This window comes from Oncorhynchus kisutch, linkage group LG3, assembly GCF_002021735.2.
Source record: "Oncorhynchus kisutch isolate 150728-3 linkage group LG3, Okis_V2, whole genome shotgun sequence".
Lineage (NCBI taxonomy): Eukaryota > Metazoa > Chordata > Actinopteri > Salmoniformes > Salmonidae > Oncorhynchus > Oncorhynchus kisutch.
In genome coordinates, this window is record NC_034176.2 from 67,012,291 (window position 1) to 67,025,614 (window position 13,324).

Below are 13,324 nucleotides of genomic sequence, written 5' to 3' on the forward strand. Positions count from 1 at the left end.
CGGTTTCTGATTTGAAAGAGAATGATAGAGCTGTTAAGCGACTGGTTAAGTATTGGTAGGTGAAACTGAAGGAAGGACAGAAGTCTAATATGGCCATGTGTGTTTTGTCCCACAGTAAACTGGTGATCAACCAGATCATCCCTGAGGATGATGCCATCTACCAGTGCCAGGTAGAGAATGAGCAGGGCTCTGTGCTGTCCATGGCCCGGCTCATAGTGGTGATGTCAGAGGACCGGCCCAGCGCGCCCAGGAACATCCGGGCTGACACTGTATCCAGCTCCGCCATCTTGCTGGCCTGGGAGAGACCACTGTACAACTCAGACAAAGTGATCGCCTACTCTGTGCACTACATGAAGGCTGAAGGTGAGATATGATGGCCAATTCAGGGGAGCCTCTTCTATGTCTTGTGCCTTTTCAAGCAGAAACTCTTCTTGATGTTGGCAGGAAATAGTTAATGTTGTATGTATTAGGGCATTCCATATTAATGGCCTTGGTAGCCCCAGGAGTTAACAGTTAACACTGTTTAAAGTCCTGAATGCTCTGCTTCCTCCTTGCCCCCAGAACGGAATGTGGGAGATTGACCATCTGTTGTTAATAGTTGGTTGCTAGGCAGAGGTCAAGGAAAAGTATGACTACTGCACCTAAGAAAGAACAGCAGCTTGCTCTGTACAAACAGGGCTGGCCTTCCATAGGCGATCTCAAGCCCTGTGCATGGGGTTTAAAGGTGCAGGAACACCCTACACTAGATGAGATGCTGGATAGACAGGAACCGATCACGAGAATACAAGGGCTGTACTGTAGTCATTAAACCTCAGTCATTGACTGCTGGACCTTTAGCTTTCCTGGGAACCTGTATTGTTGATGAAGAGGCACCAAGAGTCACATTCAAACAATGTAACAGTTCAGCACAAATGTTATCCAGTTCATTCAGGCACGGTTGTTCATCGCCGGCTATGGAATACCATTGTATAGGCCAAATGTACGAATTCCATGCAGCAAAAGAAACACCTGCTAGGCTATGTAAGGATAAGGACTTTAACGGAAGTAAGTTAGAAAATCTGCCTCTTTCTCCTTAAATAACTGGCATCTGTAAAGGATTTGGTGCACTTGATTAAGATTACGTGAAACATTCTGTCCGGTCTCAGAGAATGGCTGGCCGTTGAGATTGACAGGAGTAGTAGCACCAATGCATTCTGCACCTGAGGTCTCAGACACAGAGCCTTGGCACTAAATGGAGGTTCTAATGAAAGGAGGAACTAATTAGTCTGTGTGTTGGAGTGTGCTAATCCAACAGAGGAGATTCTGTCAAGGCACTGGGACAGCATGAGCTGGACTGGGAGGGAGGCTTTGTGTGTCTTTTCAGGGAGGTTTCCTGGGCCTTTCAGGCCCCTGGACAAGGCCTGTTCTGTTTACTCTCAAGGATCTTGTTTACCAGGTCAGAAATCAGGCTGGACGATTCAATACGTCCTGGCTACAAGTGAGTCTTTTGTGGGACCTTCCTAATCTGTGCTAATTAAACTGCGATTAGGCTCAGCCAGTAATGTGGGAAAATTGAATGCTGGAATTTGGCTTGAGCAATGTTGATGAAATTGTCTATAAAAGGGGAAGGAACCAGTTTGATTGAGTTGACACTTTTTGTATATTGTCCATACTGAATGGACCAGAAGCCCACCGTTAGAGGCAGATGTACAGCGTAACTTTGTAAGAATCAGGCAGCTCAGACAAGGAGGTTCCTAAAGCCAAAGTGATTATGTTCTAATTGCTCTGTATACTGAGAGAAATCATTGAATGATGATTATGGAAAGTTATCAAAAGTTGTCTTTGTACTCAGAATGTATGCAAATCTTCATAGACCCTTTTATGATTAGGTCCCCCTTTAGTGCCCTAAAGAGTTTGCATTGAAGGATCAGATCCCCTCTGAACTCCTTGCCTGTACATGCAGCTTACAGCTCTGTGGGTGGTAATTGATTAATTGATTAAATGTGTGTCCTTTTCTTCCCTAAAACCAGGCTTGAACAACGAGGAATATCAGGTTGTCATTGGCAACGACACAACCCGGTACATTATTGATGACCTGGAGTCAGTGCGGAACTACACCTTCTACATCGTGGCCTACATGCCCATGGGAGCCAGCCGCATGTCAGACCATGTGTTCCAGCACACCCTGGAGGATGGTGAGGCCTCGTCGTTAGCTCCCACATGCACAAACATACAGTCCACCCTGGCCTTTATCGGGCTGTAACCCAGGGAAACAGAGGTAATGTGCAGCCATAACTGTCACCCCAGGATGAATAAAAACACCCCCAGATGAATAGTAATGAGAATGCTTCATATTGATCCTGTAGTCATTGTGTAAGGTCTTCTATCACTCTAATGGAGGACTCAGAAGATGTTTTCCAGTTTGTTTAAACTGTAATGAATAGGCTGTAGAGAGTGTGCAGTACTGTAGGTCCTGTAATGAATCTAGTGGGGCTAACCCCTGGCTGCCTAATTGAGGTCGTCTCAAAGAGGTGCGCCAGAGGAATAGCGGAGTCTAATAAGGAACGATTAGATGGTGGACCACTCGGCTAGTTAAACATTAGTCAGGCGGATATTTAGAGACCAGGAATGACCCGCTCTACTATAATCTAACTCCCCACAAGGGCCCTTCACAGTTCACACCACCCCATTAAATGTTTCTGCACTGTGCAACCGTGACCACCACTTATGATCAAGGATAATTACACTTCTTTCATATTCCACAGAAAATAACTGGCCTATTGTCCTTGACTAAGGGAATATCTGTCACATGATTGCATACCAGTCTAAATCAGGTCCCATCTATTTATTGTGTACACTTGCAGATTTACTGAATTGATTTTCCAGTATGACTGAGTGTGACGCACAGTGAGCTGATTTGTATCTCTGGGTTTGTTCATTATAGTCTCAGTAGCTAGCTGTTACTTTAGCAATCACAGCTCTTCCTTTGGTTCCCACCAAAACACGATACAAAACGACCATAAATATAGACAGAAACACAGTAATGAACAAGTTGGTGACTGTATAAGCCTCAACATGACCACTCTGTCTCCCTCTCCACAGTGCCCCTGCGTGCCCCAGAGCTCAGCCTCACCAGCCGCAGCCCCACAGACATCCAGGTGTCCTGGCAGCCCCTTGCAGCCAAGATAAGCCGCGGCCGGGTGTCGGCCTACCGCTTGTCCTATCGTACCAGCGCTGACCAGGCCGTCACCCAGCTGGAGCTTCCTGGGGAGAAGACCCAGTATCTCCTGGAGGGCCTGCAGCCCGACACCATCTACCTCCTCCGCATTGCTGCAGCCACTAGCGTGGGCTGGGGGGAACAGTCAGCCTGGACCTCCCACCGCACCCCTAAGGCATCCAGCGCCAAAGGTACTTACACATGCTCCTCAGTAGTAGCGATGAGTTATTGGCTGCTCCCTGATGGTCCGATGCTCCAGGCATTCAGGCATGCACATTATATATATTTTTTAAGTTAAACATGTGCTCTGTGTGTCCCAGTCTTATGACTAGGTTGCCGCGTGCACACATGATGCTTGTACAGATGATTACAACTGTATGACCTCTAATCAATTAAAGTCAAAAGACAAACGTAAGCCATAACATGAACCAGAATTTCAACCTTAGATTTGTAAAGCTACCACATCACAGAAATAAACATGTAAGGCCTTACTTCCTGCCTTACTTCCTGCACGGACTTATCATGCACACTAAAACCATCATGCCTTGCAGGCGCACAGTGAGAGCACACTTCCCTCTACACATAGTCAATATAGGAGCAAAGAGGCTGGATTATCTCTGAACCTTTCTTCTTCCCAGTCCTCTGCTGAATGTGTGAGAGAGAGCCATGAGAAGAGCTTGCTCTAATAATCTTGTTAAGGCATTGCGTTTGTTACTTCATGACCTTTGGCCCTCTCTGTCAGTAACATCGGAATGGCTTCAGTCATGGGTCATAAAAGAGAGGCCTCTGGGTGGGAGGAAGAATAGTTCTGTTTAGAGCTCCATCTGAGCCTCAGGGGTGGGGGAGGGGACTGCTGCCCTCTCTCGCTCTGTCCTTTTGGAAACAAACAGGATCTTTTCTAGAATTCTGCCAGGATCATGTCGGCTGAATAGGCATTCTGTCAGTAGAACTAAGGACCTGGCTCATCTCTGCTATTGTGTGTTTGTGTATCTGTGTGTCAGGCTGGGGCATGGTATGGATGTACCTCTGGTTGGGGGCTGCAGGCTGGGAGCCGGCTATTTCCATCAGGTAAAGCCAGTGAGCAGCTGGGTGGAGATCATTCCTGTTTTCAAGGAACAAGACAAGCTACAGAGTCAACTTGCTCCCAGCCTACCACCCTGCATCTCTAACAATTCAATACGTTTTGGTGACTTTGCCCCTATTTATCCAGCAAATTATTTCTGGGAAATCTAAATAAGCATGTTTCTGCCATATTAAATGGTTTACTCTTAATCATTTGGGTATCCCAAACAAACGTGTGCCTGAACAAGTCCTTAATTTGTTAAGGACTAGCTAACCTTTCATAATAAATAGTTATGGACTGTCAATAGTAGCAAGGCTCTGAATGGTATCTGAATATGAAGCAAATTGACCTTTATGAACACATTGGTGTGGCCTGGCCATTGGGCTTAAGGTAAAGAAGGCCTGATCGGGAAGCAGGGGTTAGGTGGGTTTCATATTCTCCCTTGACTTGGTACTATTTCAGATGAGCTGGTTAAAATAAAGACATTTGAATAAAAATGAATAGTCATGCAGGTTGAACTCTGTATATTATTAGTACACATGACATTTAAAAAGAGAGATTCTGTTTGAACCTTACATCCTCAGAACTGTCTTCAATAAATCAAATTGTATGGGTCACACACATATTTAGCTGATGTTATTGCAGATGTAGCGAAATGCTTGTGATAAGAAATAACACACACACAAAAAAATACTGCAAAGTTGCTTAGTAGCTAGAAGCAGAGCTGCCATCTCTTCACAAAACAATTACATTAAATAAATACTCAGATGTGTACTGTGACTCTAACCACAGGTCTCTCTTTGTGTCTCCCCAAAGGGACTCTAATCACAGATCTATCTCTCTTCGTGTCTGCCCACAGTGATTCTAACCACAGATCTCTCTCTCTTCGTGTCTCCTCAAAGTGACTCTAACCACAGGTCTATCTCTCTTCGTGTCTCCCCACAGTGACTATAACCAAAGATCTATCTCTCTTTGTGTCTCCTCACAGTGCCTCTGGCCCCTGAGCTACAGTTGGAGCCTCTGAACTGCACCACCATCATAGTGCGCTGGCAGCTGGCACCAGGAAACTCTGTCAGCATCCAGGGCTACAGGCTGTTCTACCACGAGGAGAGCCAGGCTGAGAGTTCCCCCATCCAGCTGCGTGTCCAGGAAAACAGGCACACCATTGGAGGCCTGGGTGAGTAGACTCCACATAGTACACCCGCCCTATGATCTCACATTGTTGCTGATGACATTTGTCTTGATTTTGGATTTCAATTGCAAGATTAAGAATATGTTCTAGTCAATAGCATGGTTACACAATGAAAGTCCTCCTTAAATTGGATTTGGATCAAGGATGCTCTTAAAAAACATTTTCTGTATCCTCACCAGGCATGTTTAAGGTCTTTTTAGGATCAGAAAAGCCCATTAGTTTGGCAAGAACAAAGTATTTTCATGTGAGTTGTGGGGGCTCATGTCCAGAGGTCCAGAAAGAAGCCATACATACATTGGAAACCAGGCCAGGGCCGTAAGGTCATGGGGGATGACCTTACGGCCCTGGCCTGGTTTCCAATGTATGTCCCCCCAACAGATTTAGAAATAGCTGCTAGCTGGGACTGAGGAAGGGGTGTTGGGGACATATGCTGGTTCTCTGGCCTCTGGGTCAAATTCATTTTGCCAAGTTGGAGAGTGTGGAAGGAAAGGGAGTCCCACACTACTGTGCAGTGGACAACTGACCATCTGTGGCCAGAGGAGGTCGGCCAGGTGGCCAGCAGCTGAATTTTGAATCAGGAAGCTCTGGCACTAGACCAGGATTAGAACGCATAAAGGGGGGGGCGGGTGTAAATACAGTATGTGTCCCCTTTTACCTTTTTGTTTTCTTGCTACATACAGTATGTGTTTTGTTTTGTCATGGAGGGGTCTTACTGTGAAGGGGGCCATAAATGACTGCTGAAACTTCCCCCATTTTGGCACCAGCTGTTGTTTAGAATGACACAAGTAGGTTTTAAATAGGTTTTAAATAGAGTATTTTTATGAAGCTTGATGTAAAACCTATTGGAGAAATAGAACACATGAAGTCTGGCTTTTTGTGTATATTCTCCTTTTCCTCATGAACCACATTTTCCTCCTGGAATAATGAACATAGTGGACAAACAAGTTGTAGTAATGTGACATAGATAGATATCACCAAAACACACTTACTATGCCTTGGTTTTTCATTAGTTTCTCATTGAAACAGTTTAAATGTGCTTGTTTGATAGAATAGCTGGCAGAGGTGTATTCCAGGGCTGTCTTTAGAGGAGAGGGAAGCTGTTATTGTGGAGCAGATTTATGGTGTGTTTTATGACTGCTGTGAGCAGAGCATTTGGAGGAGAATTCACATCAAAGGCTTTCATTGTGTTAGGCTTTAAGGGCCACAAAAGAGACTTAATTGACCGAGAGTCAACCAAATTCAGCCCCTCACCACTGGTAGCTGAGCTTTTCTGTAAATACATATCCATGGAATGTGACTTGTAGTATGACATGTTGAAGAGAAGTATGCATCTCATTTATCTTCCCAAATGTTTCCCACCTCAAGGAAGAGACTTCCTGTTGGAGAGGAGACACAGCAGTTTAATTTGTCACGTATTACTGTCAGTGTCAGTTAGGTTTTAGGTACGATTTCAGTGCCTGCCCATGGCACCACATTTTTACAACGTTGATTTCAGTAAGTGGTGTGTTAAACAGAGAGACAGATTCAGATAAAAATACTGACTTGACTCAGCTTTCCCTTCGGATATATGCTTTGGTCAGTTTGGTGTGACATTGATAATAAACCAATACGAGAAGACCCACATCTCCAAACAGGGTATTTGAATTAAAGCGGGGTGTTCTTATCAATTTGGGTCTGCTTTAATGCCCATGTTTGCCCATAATTGAGTAGTCCCTGTCTCCATTTGATCTTCCAAGGACAGAACAGCAGTGGAAAGGGCATTTCCCTATTGATTTTCTTCAATGTTGTTTGAGTGACAAACCATGACTTATGTCCTTTAATAAACTATACATATTGTGCCCAGTAGGACATTGTTTTCTTACTGACTTTTAATCAGTCTACTTACTATTGAATTGATTAAGTGTTTTTCCATTAGAAAACACTCTGGATTCGTCTAATAACAAGATTATTTACCCTCCATGGCATGTCTGAAGTAGAGAGCAAAATGGAGCTTCAATTAAAATGTTAATTGGATTTTATCCAGGATAAAGGATTACGCTGTAATGTCTCTGATAGTAATGCAATTAACAGAGGATTTAGCTTTAACTCTTTACTTCACCCAAGGACACTTGTGAGACAGTGTGACAGTCACACGGGTTTGGAAACCACAACCACACACAGACTAGAGAATGTGTTCGATCAGTCAGGGATTATGAACAACACCAATCTCACTGAGTGACTTGATAAGTATTTCAGATCCCTGGGACCTAAATTCACTTAGCTTTGATGTGGTAAAGACAACAAGCCAACCGTTACTGTATTATTGAGTCAATGTTGCTCTAAAGTGCACAAATAACATACCTCTCTAACAGAAAAAAAGACATGAACATGGTTGAGTTCTAAATGTGTAGTAGAAACAGACCAGCTCTGCTCTGGCTACTAAATGATCTCTTAAGACCATTCCACATGACTGAAAGGGCTCTCTAAGTTAGGAATGTGAGAGGTTGTAGCTCAGTGTATAAAAGACATGGTGTTGAAATACTGAGGTCCCAATCATGTTTATTCTTCCTGTGGCATAGGCACGGTTGAAATACCTCTCACACCTGTTGGCACCAGGACTGGGTGTACGGTAGTAGATTTATCTCATAGCTTGGGGCCACCTTGCCCAACGTGGAGTGATCTTTTCTCTGGGAAAACATTAGTTATTGCATGCCTGGTGTCAGATAAAAGATAGATGGGTATTAGTGAGCCCACTACATCAATAAACTGTGTTTGCCTGTGTGTGTGTGTGTCAGAGGGAGATATACGCTCCCCCTATGGTATATGCTGCTTTGTGGATCAGTGTGGGAGTTGACATTTATAGCCCTGGCTCAGACCCTTCTTGCTGTGGCATGGGGGGCCATTCTCAGGGCAGAACAAAGCCTTAGGGGCCTGCAGGATCTGCAAAACGGCTGTAAAAAAAAAAATCGGGTGACCACAAACAGCTCAAGAATTTCCCCACAAATACAAACTGGCATCATAATTTATGGGGAAAGAAAAGCCTTGCAAGATTAACCCAACAGGCATGACGGAAAATGAACCAGCTTCACTTTGGTGCATCTTTACGCAATGACAGTAAGGGTTAGGCAGATTGTTTATTATTCTGAGGAAATTAGTTATGAACTTTTCTCAAGCAAAGTGAGTAAGGCACCACAAGTTTGAGTGGTTAGTTTTTGTGATACCTAACAAGAAACATTTGGCCTTGAATCCACACACAGGGTGATTATTGCCCATTTTATATGTGGCAACTGAAGCTTATCTTATCTTTGTGAGGGATTTGGTGTTGTTGAATGAACCAGGGCTAACACACATTTCCTTTTGACCAGGGTTTATTGTGAGTGGCGGTTAGTGCAAGCATGGTTGACTCCATACAGAGGGGGAGGTTTGTGTGGACACCTCTTATCTTCAACCATGGAGATCCCTGATAACCTTACCCAAACCATGCGTATTACTCACTGATTTTAAAATGAACACTTCAATACATTTCCATTAAGTAAAATTCCATATTTTCTCCTAAATTGCTTACAGTTCTGAATTTGTTCAGTTTTCTGAATTTATACAGAAAACAAAGTATAAACTTACGTCAATCCTATGTTTCAAAGAGCAGTTAAGCTGAACAATTGAGCTTGCCATATCTAATCATACTTTCATTATATCGGCTATGAAATTGCCCATTGAAGAGTTCTGCTCTCTCGCTTTACCATTTCCTCCTATTGACACTATTCACCGTCACCTATTTAGTGACTTTTTATTTTTGTCTCTTGGTGTTTTTCCCCCCCTTTTCTGCACAGTTCCCCTGCTTGACCCTCCCCCCTAAGAGCAGTGTCCATAACCCTTCCTTTGGCAGGATTTAGCTTGCCCAGATTCCATGTCAAAGGTCATGGCCCAGATGTCAAAGCCCGCTCTCGCAGCCCCTCTCTTGCATAATTACTGCAGGCCCATTGTGCTGTGGGGCTGGGCAGGGTTGGGACTGTGAGACCCTGACTGCTCCTCTTCAGAGATTGGGGCCGAACAAAAGCCCCTGGGACTGTCCAAAGCCCGGCCAGCCTGTCTGTGGACACCAGAGTGGACATGGGACCGGAGGGACAGAAGAGAGCTATGCTAGTGTATACTAATTCATTGTCTTTTCCTAGAGAAAGTAAAGATATATGAACCTCACAAATATGTGCAATTATTTTCCGATCTTTGTTTTTTTTAAAGAACTAATTAGCATAACTAAATGTTTTCTGTAGCAAATGACTACAGTAGCCTAGTCATTGACCTATCTATAATGTAGAAATATAAAGAGAGAAGCCTCATATTTTTATGCAATCATATTATCAGTAACATTTCCTTTGATCCTATTCTAAGTTGTTGTATCTAATCTTTAGAGGATACCACATAGATTTTAAGACACTTTGAAGTATTTTTTCTCCCCTCCTGCACTTCACTTCTTTATCTTTCCCAATTAAGGCTTAGGGACCAGAGAAAGGGCACAGATTCTGAGGGAGAAAAAAAAGAGGCTCAACTCGTAGTCTACACCCATGACCTCAGATTCCTATCTAGGCCTGACCTGCTGGCTCCATTGAAGCTCCGCAGGGCTAAGGGTCTTAGTGGCTCAAACCACACCCCTCGGACTCTCCTCTTGCCCATCCCCCTGCCTCCCATAGCCCTGACTCCACCCCCTGGACCATCCCATAGCCTCAAGGCTCTCAGACCGATCCTAGAAAAAACACAGTTGTTTTAGAGCATAGTAAACATGATGAGATGGTTGTTCAACAAAGTGGTTGGATTTTTCACAGTGACTAATTGCTTTTTGATATGTTCAACTCTTTTGAAGATATAGAGCCTGCTCATCATTACAACATATATTTTCACACACATGCAGTGAATATGATTCTCTAGCAGTTTGTCAGATGATCAACATGGGTTACCCTTGGGTTTAGATAATCTAATTTAAGGTTTCCAAAACTCGGTCCTGGGGCCCCTCCTGGGTGCACGTTTTGGTTTTGCCCTAGCACTACACAGCTGATTCAAATAATCAAAGCTTGATGTTAAGTTGGAATCAGCTGTGTTTAAATTGTTTTTATTTAACCTGTATTTAACCAGGTAGGCCAGTTGAGAACAAGTTCTCATTTACAACTGTGTAGTGCTAGAGCAAAAAACTAAACGGGGGGCAGGTCCAAGTTTGGGAAACTCTGATCTAACTGACTACCTTTTATTTGTCTCTGAGACATGATCACAGAAACTGTTAGTAACGTAGAACTCATAAATGACTGCTTCTGTGACTGGAACTGAGGATAGGCATGACTTCAGTTTGTATCCACACTCCTGTGCTCCTCTCAACGTATGCGTCCTGGAGCACAACCTAGTGGTCATGTTCTACACTGCATTACTGTTCCATGGCAAAGGGGAAGGGGGATACCTAGTCAGTTGTACAACTGAATGCATTCAACTGAAATGTGTCTTCCGCATTTAACCCAACCCCTCTGAATCAGAGAGGTGTGGATGGCTGCCTTAATCGACATCCACGTCTTTGGCGCCTGGGTAACAGTGGGTTAACTGCCTTGCTCAGGGACAGAACGACAGATTTGTACCTTGTCAGCTTTGTGATTCGATCCAGCAAACTTTTGGTTACTGGTGCTCACTATTCCACTGATACTACTTATGTTATTAGTACCTGTACAACTTCTCATGAAGTACTGCGATCTAGCTGTATAATTCTGTAAAGCATAGATGATGTTCTTCTATACAGCCTACTACACTTACCCCCCCTCTTCGGTTGGATAATGATGTGTCATCCCACAGCCTCTTACGTAGGCAGGCCTATGATGTGCTGTAAGATCTCATGTAAGGCCGTGCAGCACTTCAGTTTCCTCTAGACTAGACTGTATTTCAGTGCTGTTCCGACAACTGATGACTGGAATGCAAATCAATATGTCCCAGTGTTTTCAAAATAAACGTATTGAATTAACACTCACAGATTGAAGCTAATTTGCTTAGATTCCTCTGCTTACTCTGTGTGTAATGATGGGGGACATACTTTGAAATATTGAAGAACCTTGGAATTCCTAGGAGGCAGTAAGTCATTAGTTTGATAGATCCTCAGCTATTTCAGCAAGGTCCTCATGGTTGCAGCAGGAGCTTCCTGTAATTGCCTGTGTAATGATATTTTAATACACTGCAGCCGGTTCACCCAATACAGCTATACTCTAGTTCAACCAATTTTTCTGGAATGAGTTATACTATTGTTACGCACAAGACAGGGTAATAACACATTAATATGATGAAGTATTACCTTTCCAACCCTATCCTCCTTATCTGAATATGTCATGCACAGTAACCTGGTTATTCCAGGATGACAAGAGATCGTAGTCTAGGAGACAAATTAACCAATCAATGCTGATATGAAGTGAAACATTTGGATAGTGTTTGGCCTGAACATTTTATCAGTGGCCTGTTGGGTACAGAGAGCACATTTAACTTAGCAGCGTTTGTTCTACCTGGGGTCTGTTATGCCACTGACTCTGGCCATGTGATTGACCGCTCTGTCTTTTCTAGGGAGGGCATTGTCCTGTGGTTTAACCCCCCCCCCCCCTGGAGCTGAATAGGACTGCCCACTGGTCAGCGGCCCTGGGTAGGGCATGACATATTCTCTCCTACTCTCCCTGAAAAGGCAGAGTGATGGATAGAGGAGGCCCTCTATTGTGTGCCTCAGTGCCCTGAGCAGGGCAGGAACTGACCTAGGGACTGGCCTCCCAGCACTCAGCATCTGTCGCAGAGCTCCACAGCCAAACCACACTGACCTCTCAGCCATGCTCTTTCTGATCCAGCACCCTCACAGCCCACTTGTTGGAGAAATCACACAGCCTCTGGTTCAGTGTAATGCCCCCCAGTGGACAGATACGCTCACTTCCACTGTAAGGTCACATTGGTCAATTTGAGGTGAAAGTCTATATGATGTATGCAAAAAAAGTATATTACACCCATAGGCCTACAGTGAAAGATATGTACATGCTGTTATTTTTAGACCCAAGAAAGAAGTACCATGTGAAGCTCCTGGCGTTCAGTTTCATAGGCGATGGCTACCAGGCAGACCAGACTATCAGCACCCCTGGATGTGTCTGTAAGTTATTCACATAAAGCAAGCAACCATTGTCTATTGAGATAGATGATAGTTATCAATCCTTCGACGCATGAGTACCTCTAACATAAAAAAATGTCTGTGTGCATCAGCGGTTCGTGATCGTATGGTGCCCCCTCCGCCACCCCCTCACCACGTGTATGCCAAGGCCAACAGCTCGTCTGCCGTATTCCTCCACTGGGGGCGTCCAGCCTTCACCTCCAGCCAGATCGTCAACTACACCATCCGCTGTAACCCTGTGGGCCTTCAGAACGCCTCCCTGGTACTCTACCTGCAGACGTGAGTGTCCTATATAATACCTTCCTCTTCATACCCCATAGCACATAGTCATTTAACTGGATAGAGGGCACTTAGTATGGTCATAAAACTCAGGGTAGCACTTAGTACGGATTTAAGAATTCGCAGGTCAATTGCCAAAGTATTGGATCTGATTAATAATCTCCATATACAGTATATGTTCTAAATCCATTTTTATCATTGTGGTTCTCCTCTACAGTGCTGAGAAGAACATCCTGGTCCCGGACTTAGAGCCCAACACCAGGTATGAGTTTGCTGTCCGCCTGCACCTTGACCAACTGTCCAGCCCCTGGAGCCCTGTGGTCTACCAGAGCACTCTGCCTGAAGGTGAGCACCGACATGGCTTCATACAGCAGCACATTAATAGAATATTCTCTCACCCTTTTTGGGCTCCGATGGTATTTCCTAGCCTACTGAAATAGAATACTTACTGGA

General features: G+C 44.2%; 1 protein-coding gene across 1 annotated transcript in view; it reads left to right on the top strand.

Moving 5' to 3' along the window:
* The window catches only part of LOC109874646 (protogenin A), a 44,517-nt gene that overhangs the window by 23,352 nt on the left and 7,841 nt on the right, over nucleotides 1-13,324 (top strand). The window contains exons 7-13 of the mRNA XM_031811600.1: nucleotides 116-363; nucleotides 2,010-2,174; nucleotides 3,082-3,387; nucleotides 5,248-5,436; nucleotides 12,479-12,574; nucleotides 12,685-12,871; nucleotides 13,089-13,216. Of these exons, the coding sequence (XP_031667460.1) occupies nucleotides 116-363; nucleotides 2,010-2,174; nucleotides 3,082-3,387; nucleotides 5,248-5,436; nucleotides 12,479-12,574; nucleotides 12,685-12,871; nucleotides 13,089-13,216 (1,319 nt within the window). The remainder of the gene's footprint in view (nucleotides 1-115; nucleotides 364-2,009; nucleotides 2,175-3,081; nucleotides 3,388-5,247; nucleotides 5,437-12,478; nucleotides 12,575-12,684; nucleotides 12,872-13,088; nucleotides 13,217-13,324) is intronic.